Source organism: Stegodyphus dumicola, chromosome 11, assembly GCF_044657685.1.
Source record: "Stegodyphus dumicola isolate Sdum_Otavi_A_Nest chromosome 11, ASM4465768v1".
In the NCBI taxonomy this organism is placed as follows: domain Eukaryota; kingdom Metazoa; phylum Arthropoda; class Arachnida; order Araneae; family Eresidae; genus Stegodyphus; species Stegodyphus dumicola.
Window position 1 is genome coordinate 143,272,397 of NC_140778.1, and position 15,252 is coordinate 143,287,648.

The 15,252-nt window shown below is 36.8% G+C and overlaps 1 protein-coding gene across 2 annotated transcripts in view; it reads right to left on the minus strand.

The window, feature by feature from the left end:
- Positions 1-833, minus strand: part of LOC118183171 (alpha-tocopherol transfer protein-like) — a 168,667-nt gene extending 167,834 nt beyond the window's left edge. For both annotated transcript variants that reach the window (XM_085827273.1, XM_085827274.1), the window contains exon 1: positions 429-833. In XM_085827273.1, coding sequence (XP_085683399.1) covers positions 429-561 — 133 coding nt within the window. In that variant the 5' untranslated portion in view covers positions 562-833. The remainder of the gene's footprint in view (positions 1-428) is intronic.
- Between the last annotated feature and the right edge of the window lie 14,419 nt (positions 834-15,252).

A 15,252-nucleotide genomic window follows, 5' to 3' on the forward strand; every position in this document is an offset into this window, starting at 1 on the left:
AAAATATGCAATTGATAATAAAACAAATTCCAAATTTGAGTTTCCAGATGCCCATATTCGCTGTAGGATTACGTCATTCAAAGCTGGATGGCTGTAGATACCGTTGTTTTATCACAGTGCGAGAAATGTATATATATTTATGCAGATTCTTCATTTTTTAATTTCTTTAAATATAATACAAGGCTCTAATATTTGGTGGCAGCAATTTGAAAAGTGAATCGGACATTTATAGTGAACCAAATCAAAACGCCAAAACGAATTTAATAGTTCTGGGCAAATCGCCTCTTTGGGCTAATAAATAAAATTAGCTTTCTCTATAAAAGGTTAAATAACAAAAGGTAGAGGGAGTTTTTTTTTTTTTTTTTCTTTTCTAATTATAAGACCCATTTTGAAACACGAAATTAGAAAATGCGCAAGATTGTATTTACCTTTAATGAGCCTCTTCATTTCTTCCAGCGCATCATTTTTTACTTTAGGCGTCTCTCCCAGCTCTAAAAACGCTTTATTTTCCAATTCCGGAGTTAAACCGTTCAGCAAAAAAGGCAGAGGCTTGGACGTCATGCTCTATCAAAGGATCAATAAGATCTACGCACATCGTGCGAGGAAATGGTAATCCGCTCAGTGAGATAAGAAATAAATATCATGTCAATTATTTAATACAAAAATTCATTTATCTGAAATTATGAAAAAACAATTATAGCGTAAAATTCTAAAGCGAATAATCATATACTTTAACGCTTAGAGACTTTCCTGTTTGTTAATTTATTATTCAAAGCACGTCTATATCAATTACATTCGCTTCCTCTATTCGAGGGTAATGTAGCTATCGTGACCTTGGCCTTAAATTAGTCAAAGATAAAAAGGAAACTCTTTGTGTTTACAGCGTAACATGTCAGTGGCTGTCTTGTTAGATGCAGTCAAGTTAGGGAAAATGTCATAAATTAAAAAAGTAAAAAAACTTAACTTGTTTCCTAGACTCGTTGAATATCAATACATCAGGCAAAAATAAAAAAATTCTGTTTGTATATGTGATTGAAATAGCCTGAGGAATCTTCATTTTTTCAACATGGTATTCATTTAATTTTTAACTGCAATTTATACAATTCATTTTAAGTTATAAAAAAATACCCATCTTAAATCCATTATATAAACCTCGGCTTCTATTGAATTCTAGAAAATGGCGTATCAGAGGAAAAATGGCAATAAGAAACGATTAAAATTGAAACTTCAGGTAACTTTTGCAAATTTTAATGGACTGGATTATTTAAACTATGGTAGGGCCCAGTGGAGCTTTATGTCTAAAGGCCTTCGTATAGGTCTTTTTAAGGGAAACTGTCTCCTATAGACTTTGGCAAAAACTACGAAGCATTTATGCATCCAGCTTTTCGATGGGATTCCAACCCCCTACTTATGTACTATAGTATAATACAATATTTTTTATAATACACAAATACTGGGTTAATATAACATAATGTTATATTATTGCAATATAATGTTTTACTGTAATACGAAACGTTTATGCATCCAGCTTTTCGATGGGATTCCAACCCACTACTTATGTACTATAATATAATACAATATTTTTTATAATACACAAATACTGGGTTAATATAACATAATGTTATATTATTGCAATATAATGTTTTACTGTAATACGAAACGTTTATGCATCCAGCTTTTCGATGGGATTCCAACCCACTACTTATGTACTATAATATAATACAATATTTTTTATAATACACAAATACTGGGTTAATATAACATAATGTTATATTATTGCAATATAATGTTTTACTGTAATACGAAACGTTTATGCATCCAGCTTTTCGATGGGATTCCAACCCACTACTTATGTACTATAATATAATACAATATTTTTTATAATACACAAATACTGGGTTAATATAACATAATGTTATATTATTGCAATATAATGTTTTACTGTAATACGAAACGTTTATGCATCCAGCTTTTCGATGGGATTCCAACCCACTACTTATGTACTATAATATAATACAATATTTTTTATAATACACAAATACTGGGTTAATATAACATAATGTTATATTATTGCAATATAATGTTTTACTGTAATACGAAACGTTTATGCATCCAGCTTTTCGATGGGATTCCAACCCACTACTTATGTACTATAATATAATACAATATTTTTTAAAATACACAAATACTGGGTTAATATAACATAATGTTATATTATTGCAATATAATGTTTTACTGTAATACGAAACGTTTATGCATCCAGCTTTTCGATGGGATTCCAACCCACTACTTATGTACTATAATATAATACAATATTTTTTATAATACACAAATACTGGGTTAATGTAACATAATGTTATATTATTGCAATATAATGTTTTACTGTAATACGAAACGTTTATGCATCCAGCTTTTCGATGAGATTCCAACCCACTACTTATGTACTATAATATAATACAATATTTTTTAAAATACACAGATACTGGGTTAATATAACATAATGTTATATTATTGCAATATAGTATTTTATTATAATATAAATTGTTATTATGATATAATATTTACAATTAAAATTAACTAATTTAAAAACAATACACAACAGGAATATTTCAAGTAAATTTAAATAAGATTTAGCACATCAGTGTCTCTCTCTAACGAAATTTAAATTTTTATTGCTTAATAAACCGTATGCAATTATTTCTTTACAGGTTGATTAAAAATTACGTCCCTTCAGTTCTGTCGATCTTTTAAACCTCAGAAGGGGCAGTTTAATTAATGTTTAAAATGTAAAGAGCATTTGTTTTATATGTTTAATCTGATAGCATTTTTTTCTACACTGTAAGTCTACATCGTGATTCCCTGAATGTCCAAGGGCTTTTCTTAAAATTTCCAGTGATAATATTCCCATTTTTTTCCCATTAGTTTCCAGTGTCCCTTAATCGTCGTGTGTTTGCGCTTAGAAAGGACTCTTTCCAAGTGATCAAATACGTAAAAGTCTATAGGTGAAACGTCAGGGAATTTCTTAGGAATAGGCTGGAAAAGAAATGCAATACCTGTATTGGTCTTCCTTTTGTCAAAGAATGCAGTGGTACCTTTTGAAGTATGACTTATTACTTTGTCTTGACGAAGTTATCTCTTTGAAAGTCATTGGGATAAAGAAATATAAATATCGCCCGCAAAACTTTCTCTTGATAGTACGTTAAGTTGATTTTAACCTATTTTCCACTATTCTTATTTTTAATTTTCCTTTGTAAGAGAATCTTACGCCAATCGTAATTTAATGAATCATTTAAATAAAAAGTGTAATCAGCAGAAATTTGTTGCAGATATCAAACTTCAGATTTCAGACAGGAAATAAATACAAATTGGAATTTTTTTTCCTTTTCATCATTAGCCTTATGTATGTTTTGATAAATATTTAGCAAGTAAAATTTTGAATTTTGGTACTTTTTTAGAGTATCCAGTTTAATACTCTAAAAAATTCTGTCAATTGCTTTCAGATCGTGTATCCAGGTCGCTTGAAAATTGAGTTTGAAACCACTGATAATGGTCATTTTTTCTTTAGTTTAGACGAAAACAACGGCAAATTTCTCCCTATGGAGAAAGGATGTAGATACTCCAAAACTTATGATACCGAAAAAACAACTAAAAGTATTACAGCAGTTATCATAAGCAAACTATTATGCTTATAAATGATGAAGAAACACTTCTGTGAGATTTACAAAATAATTAAATAAATGACGAGGAAAGTTTTAACGAGTCGTTATGAAGGAACGGGAAACGATTTTTTATTTGAGCTTTTGTTTCGACAGCAGGAAATTTGAAGCAGACTTGAAAATTATGTAGGAAAAAATAAGGACATTTCTTAGCGATATTTTTCTAAACGTTTAAACCAGCTAAAAAGCTAATATAATATAATTTACCAAACCTTTAAAAAGAATTAAGACAAAGTATTATAGTACAGATTTTGAAAGAAAACGGAAAAAAGTAAATCGGTCATTATATCATTGAAATCCAGGAAAGTGCAATTTCGGTAAGAACGCGGGATACTTTGAATATTGCTTGCTATACGTCTTTTCGCATACCTACCGTTTAATAATAAGTTTATCCTGATTAGTATGACACTGATAATACAAGAGCGAAAATATTATGGAATAGCTAAGTGATAAGTGACGGAGGACGTGGGCACTGTCCCTTTACCTTAATGGTTAATCAGTACAGCAACACGTCCGCCATTACCCAGAGCCGACGACGGGGTTAGCTGCCGTCCACTGTTAACCAGAGAACAGGGGCTCCATTACCTAGCTGACATGATGTCTGCCTTACACGGATTAAAGCCCCTGCCTCCAGAAGCTATTTATTATGACTAAGCAGAATAAGTTTACAGTGGCATACAAGGCCTTCAAGAACACAAGAACATAAGTAACATAGTCATAAAAGACCCTAAAGAAAGCATGTTACAAGTAGTACCTATAGCATTCAAACAATAAACCGAGTATACTTTCATAATTTGTACTGAAAATACGAAATACTTTCAAAACTGAGTCCAACTAATTTAAATAAAAACTATAGTACAAACAAAATATAATACATCCATTACTGCATTATACACAATTAATATCAATTAGATTCACAAATTCAAGAAGAACCATTCAATTTAGGGAAAAAAATGCATAAAGATAAACTAAGACAATAATAAACTGCCAAATAAAATTTTTTCATATGAATTCAGAATTAAGAACCAGTAACTTTGATACCTGAACAATATTATCATAAAACACACTGAACCTGAGATATTATTACAATGCAAAACATAAATTTGGTTTAAAAACAAAACCACTCCAAGTAATATAAAAACTCTACATCAGGTTTGCTGGCGACGCGATAGAAATACAGTACAAGAATAATGCCAACATAAATATATGAAAAATTCCGATTCCAAAAACCACATACATTCAGAAATAAGTCAAAGAAAATTATTATAAAATACTGCAAGCAGTGGTAGAATAGTCGAATGACTATGTTTATGTGGCTGAAAAATATTGGCCTTAATAAACTAATGCGTCATATATGCCGCCCACCAGCATATGAGCGGTAAAATCGATGGATACTGGTAGTTCCGATCTGGAGTAGATTTCAGGCGAATGGGCTGGCTGCATGGTGTTTCTGTTGCTTTCCCTAAGCGTATCGTGTATACGAGCCAGTTTTCCTTAGAAAGTCCTCCACTAAGTAATCCCTCCCCTTAGGCAGATAGCACTCGTGTGCTTTGCCATAATCAAATAACTAGTTTTTGTGGCATATGCGTTCCGCCAATCCGCATTACGCGCGGCCAATCCAACCGCAGAACCAGGTCCAGGGATTCAATGACTGTCCTCGCACATAGAAGAGGATTGATATCAGCTGCCATACGGTGACGCCGGCTGTCAATTTGCTACCTGCCATTAGCTACCTAGTCGCACGGGTTGCCCGTCTCTCAAGGACATTAGCGGGACGCTACCCCGGGCTACTAGAGCCTTAAGTTATAGGATTTGTCAGACCCACGCGGCTTCCAAGACCGGGATTGTCCTTCTTATTCTTTTTTATTTGGCTTAATTATTTCTAAATTATATAGGCCTAAATTCCTTAAAATGTATAAGGGTATTTTATATTATATAATTTGGTTATTCTTCAAAATTATATATAAAAATCTGTAAACATAAATTTTCAACTTATGTAACAATTCTCCAAATACTATGTTATGAGCTATATTGTAAACTTTGTCATCTATGTAAACACCACAGGACCTGAATAATCGGTTTCTGTTTGTTATATGTATATTTGTGCAACCATTGTAACTTTGTAAAATTTTATTTCAAATAAATGCCGCTGATAGTGGATCGTAGATAGCTCCCATCAATAAAGCACAAAAGCTGAAAGTCGAAATGATGGTGTAGCTGCTCTGATGATGGTCTCCTGCCTTCGTGGAAGACTTTCTAAGGGAAACTTACTTGGTTATATTTTACGTATGGGAAAAACCATGAAAACACCTATGCAGCCAACCTGTTAATCAGGTACCAACCCGTTTTTATCAAATTTACCGCTAGGCCGCTAGTGTGCATTGAAAAAAAGGGGTTAAGCATAGTTTATATTAAGAAAATATGCATAATTTATACAAAGTTAAATATTATTTTACTTAAAAGAGAAAAAATCTATACTATTAAAATCTGTGTGCCTCTGTTTGTTTGTTTGTTTGTTTGTAACATCATCTTCTCCAGAACGGCTGGGTGCAGAGCTTAGCGGAAGGTACCGTTGGATTCGGAATGTCCGTGGGAAGCCATTTTGACCATTGGCATCTTCGTGCGATTATAATTGGCCGAGATATTAATTAAAAACTAATTTTCTCCCTACTTTCCCTACGTTTTTCACTTTCTTACTCGAGTTTTCCCTGTTTTAGGGATTTGGCTACGTGCCAAATTCGTTTTTCTCGAATATCTCCGGAACGGCGCCGAGTTGGAATTCGAAACGCATATCTCCGGATGTCAAAAAAATCAACGAGTCCATCGATACCGGTCCCATCTTCGTACGACAATAATCGGCGGAGTTATTAATTAAAAACTGCGAAAACGTTATTTCATTTTTCGGAGTGGCAACTGTCTCGGAATTAGCTGAGATAAAATTGCTTTTTCGAAAGCGCCGGGGGGGGGGGCAATTTCTTCCGTTTCAGATTTGTGCTGGCGAAAGGTCACGTGTCAATTTCTTTTTTTCCAAATATCTATGGAACGGCACTGATTTGGAATTCGAGACAGGTATCGCCGGATTCGAAAAAATTCTCGGAACGCATTGATACCATTCTCATCTTCGTACGACTTTAATCAGCTGAGATATTAATTAAAAACTGTGAAAACGCCAATTTTCGCGCTCATTTTTCCGATTGCAACAGTTTCTTGAATCGGAGATAAAAATCAAGGTTAATATTCTGAAGTTAAATAAAGCATGCGATAGCATGTTAACTCACTATATTTTGAAAATATTTCGTTAATGTAGGTATTTTAAATAAACTGCTGCTTTTTGCAATTTTTTTATGTCTGGTTGGGATAATTGCCGCGATAGGTTATTTCCACGTTATTTCTTTTATTGATATTGTGTAAAAGTCGTGATATTACATTAAATTTAAATGATGACGTTCTTGAAATTGTGCAACTTTAATTAGCTGAGATATTAATTAAATAAACCTGAAAGCGATGTTTTTTTAAATATGTTATTATTTTTTGAATAATAAATTATTTTTATCGAATAATATATTTTTCACGGTTTTAGATACGTAGACTTAATTTACATATCCTTTTTGAATTTAAATGATATTGTAAATTAGTTGGCAGCAATAATAATTATTTTTATTTTTTTAGAATTAAAATTTCTTAATTAAAATTTAATTGAATATTAGCTTTATACGAATAGAGAATATTTGTTAAACTCAAATGTCACTCCTTGCAGCAATGGTGCAAGAGAATTATTTAAATTGAATTTACGTATATTCTTGTGAAACGATTTTGTTGTAAATTTGTGCGGATTCTCTCACAGTTTAAAAAAAAAATGAATTTTCATAACGAATCTACTCTTGGAATAATAAACCGGAAAATATTCGTGATTATATTTCGTACAACGGCCCATTAGCGGCTGAGTCGCTGAGCAAGAAAGCTAAAATTATTTAATGTTTTGCTTCCTATTTTTTAAAGATCTATTCATATTTAAAAATTAATAACTTTTCTTCTAATTAACTTACGGACTTGAAATCCCGGAAAACGGTCTGGCTCCATGGGTGTTTTCGATGAAAAACCGATGAAACCGATGAACACTGGTAGTTCGGTCCAACTTTTGAATCCCGGCGAGCAGGCAGGCTACACGGGTGTTTTTGTGATTTTACGCATGTGTAATGTTTATGCAATGTCTTCTGCATGCATAAGTGAATAAAGCGGGCGTCAAAGTCACTGAATACTGGTAGTTCGGTGCAATTTTCGAACCCCGGCGAACGGGCTGGCTGCATGCGTGATTTCGTGATTTTCCGCATGTATATAGTATATTCAGTATCTTCTGGATGCATACATGAGTAAAGAGGGCGCAGCCCTCTCAAAACCGCTGAACACTGGTAGTAGATCCAACTTTCGAGTCACGGCGAGCAGGTAGGTTACACGGGTGTTTTTGTGATTTTACACATGTGTATCGTATATGCAATGTCTTCTGCATCCATAAGTGAATAAAGTGGGCGCAGCCCGCGCAAGAAAGCTGAACACTGGTAGTTCGGTCCAACTTACGAGTCCCGGCGAGCAGGCTAGACGCATGTGTGGTTTCGTGATTTTCCGCATGTATATAGTATATTTAGTATCTTCTGGATGCATACATGAACAAAGAGGGAGCAGCCAGCTAAAAACCGCTGAACACTGGTAGTTCGGTTCGATTCCGACGAACGGGCTGTCCACCTTTCGAATAAAGGCAAATAACAGCGGGCTTCAGCCCGCTCAGCTGGCGGGCTTGCCCGCTAGTCTATACTATTAAAATCTGTGTGCCTCTGTCTGTTTGTGTGTTTGTAACATCATCTTCTCAAGAACGGCTGGGTGCAGAGCTTAGCGGAAGGTACCGTTGGATGCGGAATGCCCGTGGCTCGCCATATTGACCATCGGCATCTTCGTGCGACTTTAATTAGCCGAGATATTAATTAAAAACTGATTTTCTCCCTACATTTCCCTACGTTTTGCACTTTCTTTCACGGGTTTCCCCTATTTTAGGGATTTGGCCGAGTGCCAAATTCGTTTTTCTCGAATATCTGCGGAACGGCTCCGAGTTGCGATTCGAAACGCATATCCCCGTATTCGAAAAAAATCAACGAATCCGTCGCAACCGGTCCGATCTCCGTACGACAATAATCGGCGGAGTTATTAATTAAAAACTGCGAAAACAATAATTTCGGCATTCAGTCTTCCGAGTGGCAACAGTCTCGGCAGTCGTTGGAGATAAAAATGCATTGGGAACGCCAAGGCCGTTCGCCACTAAAAAACTAAGAATAAAAAATTAAAATAACTTAAAGGAATAAACTGAAAAGCTAAAATAAAACTAAAAATAGAAACATTCTCTTCATTTAGTTGTCGTTAGTTGAATGTAGATTGGTTTATGCCCTTGATAAGTCGAGTAAATGACGTCATAGATAAAATAAAAAGTTTTGTTTCCCGGTCTGGCAACAGATCAAATAGAATCAAAAGTTTAGTTTCCTGGTTTGGCAACAAAAAATTTATTTACGAATTTTGGATTTGGAAGGAGACCGTCGCAATTTTTTCCAGCATTTCAAATTTCGTAAATATTCTTATTATTACTCATTGCACTTAATCTTTATTTCTTTTTACAGGTTATTTGATTGTTTTTTGCATTTGTATTTGTAGTTTTAGTAATTTAAAGTAGTATTTTAGACTTTTATATGCTCCTGTTAGTTAAGGACTTGAGAATTCTTTGGAACATTTAACTTTTGTGATATATTTGATATTTTCTTCGTATTTTTTTAAAGATCTATTCATTCCTATTATATATTTGTGTTTTTGTTGCTTGAAAAATTTCATTTGCGTTTTTTGTTTTTGACATTTTACTGTGTGTGGTAACAACTATCGTTTTAAGGCGATCGAATGTTCTTTTTGTAGATGTATTAGTTAATTTTTGCTTTTAAATTTCAGAATTGATTTCATAACTTTTTAATTTATCTTTGCATTTATACTTTTATTTATTTTGCGTTTATAATTTTCATTTTCTTTTTTATGTGAGTTGTGCGATAAAAACTATCGTTTGAAGGCGATCGAATGTTCTTTTTTTAGATGTATTAGTTCATTTTTGCTTTTAAAATTCAGAATTGATTTCATAACTTTTTAATTTATATTTGCATTTTTACTTTTATTTATTTTGTGTTTGTAATTTTCATTTTCTTTTTATGTGCATTGTTTTCAGATTAGCTGAAATATTAGAAATATTTTCAAAATTGTTAAGTGTGCTTAGAATTTTCATAGTATTTTACCTATATTATTTGTTATTTACCAGCAATTTTGTAATCGGCAAGTTTTGGTCTTACATTTTTGATTTTTTAAAATTAATTAGCTCTTGAGCGTATAATTTTTCATTTAGTGTGGGATTATTATAAAATTTGTGTTGTGTACATTTAGATTGCATTAATTTATTTTCAGGAGTATTGTTTTAACTAGCAAGTTTATTCTTTCATCTTTTACCTTCGGTTATTACTTTTTTAGTTCAGTTATTGCTTTAGTAGAGTAGTATTTTTTTTTTTTAACGTACTGAAATGCCGAAACGGAAAAGAGGCATTACGGGAGAAGCATTGAGACGGCGAAGAGCTGAAGCACAAAGGTTACGGCGAGCTGCAGAAAATGAAGAAGAAACTGCTACAAGACTGAGCACGCAAGCAGAGCGTCAAGCAAACCTACGTGCTCAAGAAACGAAAGAAGAAAATGTTACGAGACTCAGCAGGAAAGCGCAACGACAAGACAACTTGCGTGCTGAAGAAAGTGAAGGAGAAACCAGTAGGAGATTAAGCATGCAATCAGAACGTCAAGCAAACCTACGCGCTCAAGAAACCGAAGAAGAAACGAGTAGGACACTAAGCAGGGAAGCGGAAAGACAAGAAAACTTACATGCTCGGGGAAGCGAAGAAGAAACCAACAGGAGGCGCAGACTGGACTCTCATCGTCATCGTCAAGTTCGCGCGGAAGAATCGGAAGAGGATGCTGCTACTCGAAGAACACGAGATGCTGCACGTCACAGACAAGTCCTATCCGAAGAAACCATGTCAGTACGAGAAGACAGACTACGTACAAATGCAGCACAACGTTCGCGTAGCACTCTGCACAGTGCAGGAAGATGTGGACTCGAAGTTTCCGTTGAGCAGCACAGCGCCGGTTCAATGGAAGCTTCCTGCAATCTCTGCAACGGATTGTTCTTTACGGGAGAAAGGAATGCAAGAGGAAGATACATGCACTGCTGTAACAACGGGAAAATTGTCGAAGCTGAAAGAAGATATCCAGAAGATTGGCGCAATTTAATGAATGGGAACCACCCATTTTCTGAAGAGTTTTTTGCCAACATACGCACTTACAACTGCCTGCTCAGTTTTGCTTCATTGGGTGCCAATATAGAAATGCCTTCGGGTTCGGGTCCCTACTGCTTCAGGATTCACGGTGCCATATATCATCGAACGAGCCACCTTCATCCGCCTCATCCCGGTCAAGAACAGTATGCTCAGCTGTACATTTTAGATTCGGATCAAGCCCTCAGGCAGAGAATGAACATATTTGGAAATGTTGCCCTGAACGCCGAACTGCTGAGAAAGTTGGACACAGTTTTAAGGAACCTTAATCCATATGCGGAAGCCTATAAGATGCTGAAGGAATTCGAAGAAGAAACTGTACGAGAGCAAGGTGCCGAAACTGCTGCGGATATCCGCATGTACATCAAGGGTGAAAGTGTTGCTGCGGGTGAGCACAGGGGACGTTACAATGCTCCGAAAGAAAATGAAGTTGCAGTCGTCTTCAAGAGTACGGACGGCGCTCCTCCATCGAACCGAGACATCGTGATCCATCCGAGAGGTGGCGGTCTCATCAACATCAGTACCTTAAATCCCAACTTGGAACCCATGACGTACGTACTTTTCTTTCCTCACGGCGAGCAAGGATTCAGAGTCGGACAGCAATACACAGAGTTACAGTCACAGGGTGTCCGTACGACGAGATTGCTACAACCCGATTTTGTATGGCCGGAAATTGTTTCAGCAGTATCTCGTGGATGCATACGTAAAAGTTGAAGGCAACAGGATTGCATACCTCCGGAGCCATCAGACGAATCTGAGAGTGGAAACTTACATGGGTCTTGCCGATCACATTTACAGAGTTGGTCAAGAGACGGGCGTCCGCCCTGGAATACCGGTTATACTTCCGTCAACGTTTATAGGAAGCCCTCGCTGCATGCAGCAAAACTATCAGGACTCGATGGCCATTGTGCGCGACTTTGGTAAACCGGATCTGTTTTTGACTTTCACGTGCAACCCTAAATGGCCGGAAATAACAGAAAGCTTATTCCCAGGACAGAAGGCTCACGATCGCCCGGACATCGTTTCGAGGGTATTTGACCTGAAGAAAACGGCTTTGATGCAAGATTTGACAAAGAATCACATCTTAGGTGCGACCATTGCAGATATACACGTCATCGAATTTCAGAAGAGAGGATTGCCTCATATGCACCTTTTGTTGTTTTTAGCGGAAGAAGACAAAATAAGAGATGCAGAGTGCATCGACTCGCTGGTGTGTGCTGAACTTCCAGATGCTACTCGACATCCGGAGCTACACAACATTGTGAAGTCATCGATGATTCACGGACCCTGCGGTGAACTGAATAGAAACTCTCCCTGCATGAGTGATGGTGTATGTTCGAAAGGATTTCCGAAACCGTTTCAGGCAGAAACTAAAGAGAACGTGAATGGCTACCCACTCTACAGAAGAAGGGACGACGGAAACTTTATCGTGATCAAGGGTCATGCCATCGATAACAGATGGGTCGTTCCTTACAATCCGTATTTATCGAAAACGTACAACGCCCACATAAACGTTGAAGTATGCAGCTCCATAAAATCGGTGAAGTATTTGTTCAAATACGTGTACAAGGGTCATGATGCAGCTAAAGTTGTTCTGGAAGAATCTGGAGATAGAACTTTAATGTGGGACGAGATCAAATGCTTCTTAAATGCAAGATACGTGTCTGCCCCTGAAGCAGCGTGGAGGCTGTTTGAAAAAAGAATGCATTCTAAGTCGCACTCCATCATACGACTACCGGTTCATTTGGAAAACCTGCAGCCCGTCTATTTTGTCGAATCCGAAGAAAGGAATGCTTTCCAGAGAGCTGCCGAGAAAAATACCATGCTCACCGGATGGTTTGAACTGAACAGGACAGTTCCCGAAGCGAATGGTTACCTGTATGCCGAAATTCCTAAACATTTCACCTGGAGGAATCATGCCTGGCAGACACGAGTTAGACTTGGAGATTACATCATTTCAAGAATGTATTCTGTTAGCCCGAAAGATGTTGAGCGTTTCCATCTGAAGTTGCTGCTGTGTCACGTTAAAGGAGCGAAGAGTTTTGCCGACTTAAGAACTTACGAAAGTGTGGAGTATTCAACGTTCAAGGAAGCCTGCCGTGCAAGGCATCTGCTGCAAGACGACGAAGAATGGAAAAATACTCTGGCAGAAGCATCAGCTTTTCAAATGCCACCGCAGCTAAGACAGCTTTTTTGCTTCATCTGTGTTTTCTGCAACCCTGCGGAACCCGTCGCTTTGTGGAATGAATTCAAAGAGTCCCTTTCTGAAGATTTTGCGAGATCTTTCTCCTTAGAAGACAGTTTCAGCCTTGCACTGAGAAGTATAGAAGACCAGTTAGAAGTGCACAATGTTTCGCTATGTTCTCTTGGTCTCCCGCAACCAACATTGACTGATGCTGTTTCTCTCGAAGTCCCGCAGTTCGATGTCCAGTATGAAAACGAACAAGCCGAAGTGTTCAACGGGATGTTGAATCCTGAACAGAAATTAGTTTACGACTTGGTTTTGGAAGCTGTACGAGATGAGAATCCTAACACACCGAAGACATTTTGTGTTAATGCGTTTGCCGGAGCTGGAAAAACTTTCCTTTTTAGGACGATCCTTCATGCTGTTCGAGGAATGGGCCACGTTGCCATTCCCGTTGCGTGGACAGGCATTGCTGCTGTGCTGTTGACCGGTGGAAGAACTGTACACTCTACTTTCAAGTTGCCCGTTCCACTTCTGGAAAATTCTTCGTGCCGTGTGAGACAAGATAGCGCTGAAGGAAGGTACTTGAAGACTGCGAAACTTTTCATATGGGATGAATGCACCATGACGCCTCATTACGCTTTGGAAGCTGTCGACAGATTGCTGAGAGACTTGACCGGACTGGATGTTCCTTTTGGCGGTAAAACCTTAGTTTTAGGAGGTGACTGGAGACAAACATTACCTGTTGTCGCACATGGAAACCGAACTTCTGCGATCGAGAGCTGCCTCAGGAACTCCTTTTTGTGGCCACATTTCAAACAATGCACGCTTTCCACCAATATGCGATTGAATCCGGAAGAACAAGAATTTTCAGAATGGCTTCTGCAGTTGGGAGACGGTCGTCTTAAAAATGACAGTGGCTTGGACGAAGACATTATCGAAATTCCATCTTTGTGTGTGGTCAACAGATCGATAGTAGAAGAAATGTTTGGCTGCAGTAATGAATTCAACTTAGAAGACTTGGCCAGCAAAGCGATTTTATGTCCAAAAAACGAGGAAGCTCTGAAGCTTAATGAAGAAATTCTTTCCACGTTTCCAGGTCAAGTTTTCACGCACTACAGTGCAGACTCGGTTATTTGCGATAACGAAGAAGAACAAGAAACATATCAGCTGGATTTCATCCACAGCCTGACGCCTTCTGGAATGCCACCTCATCGTCTGAATTTGAAAGTTGGAGTTATAGTTATGCTTCTACGAAATCTACATCCATCGGTTGGACTCTGCAACGGAACAAGGCTCATTGTGAAGAGAATTATGCCAAACGTTTTAGATTGTGAAGTCATCTCTGGACAGAATGCTGGATCGAGAGTTTTCATTCCACGTGTTGAACTTTCACCATCAGATTCAAACCTCCCCTTTCAGCTCAAGCGCAGACAGTTTCCTATCAGGCTTGCATTTTGTATGACTATTAATAAGTCACAGGGACAGACGCTTAAGAAAGTTGGAATTTATTTACCGCAACCAGTTTTCAGTCATGGAAGGCTTTATGTAGCTTTTTCAAGATGTTCGTCTATGAGGAATGTTCGTGTTTTAGTGAAAGACACCAAGAAGCAAGGCCGTTTGATACCCGCATGTTCTAAAGTATTCACGAGAAATATTGTTTACAGGGAGGTTCTACAGTAAAAAAGTTACTCGAGACATTGAGACAGTGAGATTTTTGCAACACAAAATGAAGTTAATGAAGCCAAAGAAAAAATGAAAAAGATTTGAGATTTTTGGATGACTGGAATAAATTGAAGCAAGTCAAGATGAAGCTGAAACAGTTTGAGAATTATGAATTAGTCGGCTTTTATGTCTGTCGTTACAAAGTGGAATTTGGCGTAGTTAGGCAATCGGAAGGTGTATTATTTTTTCAATGTTATAAATATTTTTTATAAATTTTCCTTTTCAGGTCTAC